Source organism: Apis dorsata, unplaced genomic scaffold (assembly GCF_000469605.1).
Source record: "Apis dorsata unplaced genomic scaffold, Apis dorsata 1.3 scaffold_270, whole genome shotgun sequence".
In the NCBI taxonomy this organism is placed as follows: Eukaryota; Metazoa; Arthropoda; class Insecta; order Hymenoptera; family Apidae; genus Apis; species Apis dorsata.
The window spans coordinates 280,044-286,792 of record NW_006263548.1 but is presented as its reverse complement, the minus strand read 5'-3'; the positions used below and the strand labels follow the sequence as shown (position 1 = coordinate 286,792).

Below are 6,749 nucleotides of genomic sequence, written 5' to 3'. Positions count from 1 at the left end.
TTTTTTTTTTTTTTTTTTTTTTATTATTAAATTCTTTTCCATTTCTGTTAATCAAACAAAGCAAAAAAAATTCATTAACATATATATATATATAGTATTTCGTCTTGTCGATCCTGTTATCGTATTGAAAGAAAAAAATTAGGTCACAAGAGCGATGATTCAGAAGCTGGTACAACAACGTAGAACGATATCCTTCACGTTCCTTTCCGTATTGTTCGCGTGCAACTCATTGCTTGCTACGCTTCCATGACATTTCATGACGTTCAGTGTGTCACAGGAAAAGGGATATTATCCACTTAGCGTGTTCCAAACCACCACTTTACGGTCCATTTGAACATAAAGCTCTACGTATATCGCCCACGGCCTTCCCTATTTAACGTCCAGCTCTGTTTTATCCATCGAAACAATCCTAAATTTTCACTATCAAACTCATATTCGATTCGTCGAGTTAAAGCTCTTGGTTACTTCTCAGGAACAAGAGAGATCATGGATACGTATGCGCAATTGAAAACGGTGACAGGAAGCATTAGGCAATCAATTCTAAAACGATCAATCCCAGACCTGCAAAATTGTGGGTCGAGTACATCGTACAAGTGCATTGGCGTAATTTTCGAGAGAATTTTCGCTCTCGAGAAAATTCGATTTTTAAAATAAACTTTTCAACGTGTGTAAACTTGATATCATTCTGTTTATATATAATATTGGCTTATGATTATAAACATGAAAAATAGTGTAATCATCTTACTAGCTTCTTTCTTATCTATCAGTATATTAATATCGGATTCGAATATACATATATTTAGTATTTTATGAAAATAAATTTACCACGATAGATATTTAATTAACTAATATATTTCGCTAATATTAACATATTGAGAATCAATAATTTTATCGTTTTACTTTAATAAACCAAATTTTATGTTTCCGTATGAATACTTTATCGATAATAATGATAAATAAGAATTCTTACGATTAATCATAAGAAGCTCCATAGAAGAGAGATGAAAATAAAACTTCGAGGAACCGATAACCAAAGATATAAAAGATAGGATAATTCGTGTCTCGAAACATAACCTCGAAATCTCATCTATGGATACATTTGCATAACTCGACTACCTATATACCCATATAACCATAATATTCCATAAAACTTGGAAAAGCTTGAACGAAAAAAGAAAATGAATCAAATCCTCGAAAAATATCGATCTCCCTTCAATTTCAATCAATCTATTGAAATGAACGAAGGGCACAAAAAGATTCGACCAGGAAGAGAAGTATTTTCCTCGATCCAGTTTGTTGTTGGTCCTTCGATTCAATCATCCTCTCCTCTCGCCTCGATCCATCTCGCCCGTATCCGGTGGTGCAGGCATCGTCGTGGCCGCCTTCCAGTCGCGGGCTTGCGCTGCAATCGCGGCGAGGAAACGGCCAGTGCTTCACCAGCTGTCGAGGCCGAATGGTTGGCCTCGTCAACCCTTTCGTCTGACCGCGTTTTCTCCTCTCTCGCTCTCACTCCCTCTCTCTCCCTCTTTCTCTCTCTCTCTCTCTGCTCGTTCTCCTCTCCTCCACCACCCTCTCGATCCGTCGGCCTCGTGGTCTGTCGAGGAAGGTGGAATTATAAGGTGGAAGGAAGTGGGTTCGATAACAAGGATTTAACAACAGCAGGGAGGAAAGATGAGACGCATCGGCATCCTCGTCGTTTGCCTATTGGTCGTGCTCGGTTTTTACGGTAAGCGTCGACTCTTGGGGTGGACTTGGTTCAACGATCCAAGGGGGAGGAGGGCGAGACCGTTTCTATATCGATCCTCGTGTACGCTGGCTTTCGTTCGCTGGTTCTTTTTTAATTTTTCGACAATTGGTGGTTCCGTAAATAGTGAATCGTGTTTTGGTGGTGGAATGTAGCAGGGATGTTGAATTTATGTCATCATATTTCGGTGACAATATTTTACAGTAAAATTATATAAATTGGAATTAATTGATCATTAAAAATATGATAAAAAGGTGTGAAAATATAATTGATGAATTTGTTGTGAACTCGCCCAATCGTGTTCTTCGATCGACAATAATTTGTGGTGGAATTCGAGGGATTCTGTTCTGTCAAAAAAATTTTCCCTAGTCAGCAAAAAACGATATTCCACGTATCTCATTATTATTACGTATCAAATTATTATATACGAATATACAATAAATTTTTCTCGTGAATTCGTGTTTTTTTTTTTTTTTTTTTTTTGATCGATGATAATCGATAAAACGCATCCATAATTTCTAATATATCATAAATAAATATATAAATAAATAAATAAAATGTTATTGCAATTGTGACATGTCTATGAGGCGGATAAAATTGTTACCGAGACGCGTCGTCGTTTCGCGTTTATTGACGCAATTATTAAATTATGCTTATTATTACGAAGAAGTAGATTGATTCAAGTTTCTTGGTTAAATTTAAATTTCATTCCTTTTTTTTCAATTAACGGTAATATTAGCCAATGAAGTGATAATAACACACCCTGTTCGAAAAGTGGATCGGCTTGCTTCCTCATTGTGTTTAGTGTTTTGACCGATTTAACCACAACGACGGGATACGTGTATATATAAAAGCGAAAGAGAAAAAAAAAAAATCGAAATATCGAGCAATTATCGCGCGGTTAAACGATCAGAACGAGAAATGTATTTGATCGATGAACACGTTTTTAATTCAACGAAATAGAGAGACTGGTGGAGATCAATGACGACTTTATGCTATGCGCAAATTTTTCATACGAGTTGAAAAATTTGTTTCTCGTTTATTATTATGGATTAAAGGAATATTATTAATTATTTCGTCTTTTTTTCTTTTTTTTTTTTAAATTTTTTGCGATATATATATATATATATATATATATATATATATTTGTCGATCGAAAAATTATTTTAAATTATTATTACGCTTATCGTATTGCGTAATACTATTTATATTCTGAAACTGTGAATGATGGTACAAATAAGATTAAAAGCGCGTAAACTTATTGTGAGTATGCATTTCTAGGGCACGTAGCTGCATTGATTTTTATAATACTTACGGTCAAAGGTACAATGAACCTTCTTCTTATTATTATTATTCTGTTGGAATACATGCAGAATCATTTTAAAAACGTTTTTTTTTTTTCCTTTTTGATCTTTTAAAAAGTAAATTTGCTTAGATATTTAATATTTAATATTTTTTGTCCAAATATCTTTTTCTTTGATTTTTCGTTAAAAGCTATAATTCGATATTTATTCGATGTTTAACAATAATTAATTTTGTATAAACGTAATGACCTATATAACACGGAATATTCGTACGTTAAACGCATCGCCACGGAGATAAATCTCGTCGCGTTATTTTCTCTCCACCGTGACCTCTCTTATCGTTACCCGTTTTCCAACAACATTCCCGTAATCTCTCCAGTTTTCGTAGTATGTACCCATACGTTACATAACGCATATTAAATTAATACAATCAAATCCCCTATCCCGCGACAATGATAAATTTCCTCGACGAAAATATGAATTTAATTCCTCACTCTGATTCCAGGTATAAACGCGATGCAATGTTATCTCTGCAACAGCCACAACGACAGCCGATGCGCCGACGAGAATCCACCGGACGCGTTGAAAAAAGATTGCTCCGATCTGAAGAACGGCGCAAAGTACACCATGTGCCGAAAGATCACGCAAGTCATCGAGTTCAGCGTTAATGGACGTGAGTAACGCTCAAAAAAAAAAAAAAAAAAAGAAGAAAAGAAAAGAAAAGAAGAAAAAAAAGTCCAATCAAGCATTTTTAATATTTTTTAACCAAGCCTATTTTACCAACCGTGTAACGTACGCGTCGATAACCGTGTAACGGCTGCGCTAACTCGAGATATTATCGTTTATTATTGCACTAAGTAATAACCGTACATTGAACCGTCCAATCGTGTGTTTTCTTTAACAGTTCCACCCGACACGAGAGTGATAAGGGGCTGTGGATGGGACGAGTCGAATTACAAGGGAAAATGTTACCAGAGGAGCGGTTTCGGTGGCCGCCAAGAGGTTTGCTCGTGTCTGACAGACTTTTGCAACACGGGTACACCGAGCGTTCTACCGCCAACGTCGCTGATCGCCTCGTGCGTCGCCGCCAGTGTCCTTCTAGCGTACATGCGTAATAATTAATTTCTTCGAAAGTAAAGAGAAAAGAAAAGAAAAGATAAAAAAAAAAAAAAAAGAAAATAGAGAAAGTATCGACGTACTCTTTCGACTCGGTCGACGACGAAGATCAATATTCCGCGATTTCGAGATCGTTAGTATTCGAGTATCGTATATATAAGTAAGAAGGATGTGTAAACAAGGGGAAACTGACGATCTCGAAAACGAACGAGAAATTAGAATTTTACGCAAAAAAAAAAAAAAATTCTAGAAACACTGTGCAATGGCTTCCTCTTCATCGGGTTCGAGAAATTAAAAAAAAAAAAAATAAATCGTAGGTTTAGATGAGATTATGCGTACACGTATACAATGCTGTTTCCGATCGCCTGTTTCGAGCGAAAGGGGAAAGATCGCTTTTTAACGGAAAGAAATAAAACGATGTTAAAAGATGTCCGTACGAAATTTTTCAATCAGAATTTTAGATCCTTATCAATTTTTAATATAAAACTATTGTACAGGGGATTAGGGGAGGGTAGGATAATACGATTTTTTTGGTACTTTTTAGACGATTAGACGAAATCGAAATCAGCTTGGCGAATATTTCCTCGATCGTGTATAATTCTTCTTGGGGGAAAAAAAAATTAAAAAAAGAAAAAAAAAAAATGAGAAAAAATTTCTTCAATTTAGGTGCTAAAGGTGCGACGACCGTCGTCGCATTGTGTTCACTCGACAATTTTCTCTCTCTCTCTACGTAGAGCTTAAGAATGACATTGACACAACACATGTAATAATTACGCAACTTGTTGAAAGTCTATACTATACGTTACACAGACAGATCTTCGCGAGAAAACATCGATTGACATATGTATTGTTTTTGTGCGAAGCAGAAAAAAAAAGAAAATATATATATATATATATATAAATATATAAATATATAAATATATATATATATATATATATATATCAAAGTGCGAAAAATCACCAAGTCTCTTATTTTTTCCTTCTCCTCTGTCGAACGAATGATACAATAAAATATAATTTACTTTACGAAAAAATTTTTACGAAAAAAAAATGGATCGATCTATCATCAAATTATTTAAAAAAAAAAAAAAAATAATTTTTCCATACGTTACACGCGTGTAAAAAGTATTCAATTATAGAAGGATTCTATCGTAAAGTTGTTTCAATATCTCGTTGCTCGTAAAAATACGAAAATACGATAATCGATAATCGGGTGGTTCGCAAATACATTAAAAAATTCTTCGACTATGGACGAACTTTCGATCTTTTATTCGATTCGTAGAAATAAATATCATTGTTGGAAGGAAAAATTTTTCTTTTTCTTATTTCCAATGAATAAAATAAAACGACGGATTTTCATCCCGTTATTTAAATAATACGATCGTTTTCTCGCGCGATAAAGCAGGGAATTGACGGAGCGACGCGATTCGAACGATTAACGCACGATTTAATCGGTAATGTATTTTCCATGATTAATTTATCGGTAATTATATTTGTGCACGAGATTCACATATTTTCGGATATTATCGGGGAAATATTATATTTATAATTAAAATTTTGGACAAAAATTTTAATCAGCCGTACGTCAAATTTTTTCGCTCGTTTCATTGTTCCGTGTAGAGAATTTTGTTTCAGCCAGTAATCTGCCATTTTTTCCTCGCAGTGTTCGTTGACTTTCGTTTCGTAGATTACCCATTTATCCTTCAAATATGTATATATAAGTTTGGTCATTTCTCGTTTTTTTTACAAAGAATTTCGATTTGTTCCTGTGAAGGGAGAAACGTTTATTAGACGAGAAAAAAGAGGAAAGGGGAAAAAGAAAAAGAAAGAAAAAAAATATAACGATAACATGTACATTTGTTAACTCAGAGAGAGGCAAAAAAAAAGGAGCAATTTTTTTTTTTTTTTCCGGAAAGACGTGGGGATCAACACATCGAATTTCTTTTTTATTCAACCGCAAGTTCCGCAATTCGTTTAAAAGAGTTTAAATCCTTTCTTTTCTATGTTCTCCCTTGTATGTAAAACATTATTTAAGCACAATATGATTTTATCCTATTACTGTGTCGTCCCCGTCAAGGCTAATTCTCTTAATCCGTGACTTGCTCCGCCATCATAATTGTACTCTTACTTTACCCGAAACCGGTTTGAATGGAAATAGTTTATTTAAGAAGAGTGGAAAAAAGGGTATATTCGAATAACAGGTAAATAACCAAAAATATAAAAACCTTCGTGTAAAAGATCGGGGGAGGGGGGAAGGAAAAAAAATGTGCTTTAGGTTAGACGTGTTTAATAACAGCTGGTTCATAGCGGCTAGGTTCATTTCATTTGGGCGAAAGATATCCACGACTCGTCGTCGTTTATAACTGTTACATACGGATTTATCAACCGATATATATATATATATATATTTTTTTTCTTCTTCTTCTTCTTCTTCTTCTTCTTCATTTCAAAATATATATCGAAACGATGACACTTTCCCGTTTTCTCGACACTATTCCCCGTTCGATTCAAAATTAAAAAAAAAAAAATCGTAGATGCGTAACGTGACATTATTACGTACGTATATACATATATAAATATAAATA

At 34.3% G+C, this 6,749-nt stretch overlaps 2 protein-coding genes across 2 annotated transcripts in view; both read left to right on the top strand.

Moving 5' to 3' along the window:
- Nucleotides 1-1,368: 1,368 nt before the first annotated feature.
- LOC102673461 lies at nucleotides 1,369-4,783 on the top strand. Its single transcript, XM_006616760.2, has 3 exons — nucleotides 1,369-1,726; nucleotides 3,554-3,721; nucleotides 3,953-4,783. Exons 1-3 carry the CDS (start codon nucleotides 1,672-1,674, stop codon nucleotides 4,168-4,170), a joined length of 441 nt encoding a protein of 146 aa, XP_006616823.1. The 5' UTR covers nucleotides 1,369-1,671; the 3' UTR covers nucleotides 4,171-4,783.
- Nucleotides 4,784-5,295: 512 nt separating this feature from the next.
- The window catches only part of LOC102672659, a 10,562-nt gene continuing 9,108 nt past the window's right edge, over nucleotides 5,296-6,749 (top strand). Inside the window, 1 exon segment of the mRNA XM_031510985.1 lies at nucleotides 5,296-6,365. The gene's annotated coding sequence lies outside the window, so the exon portion shown is untranslated.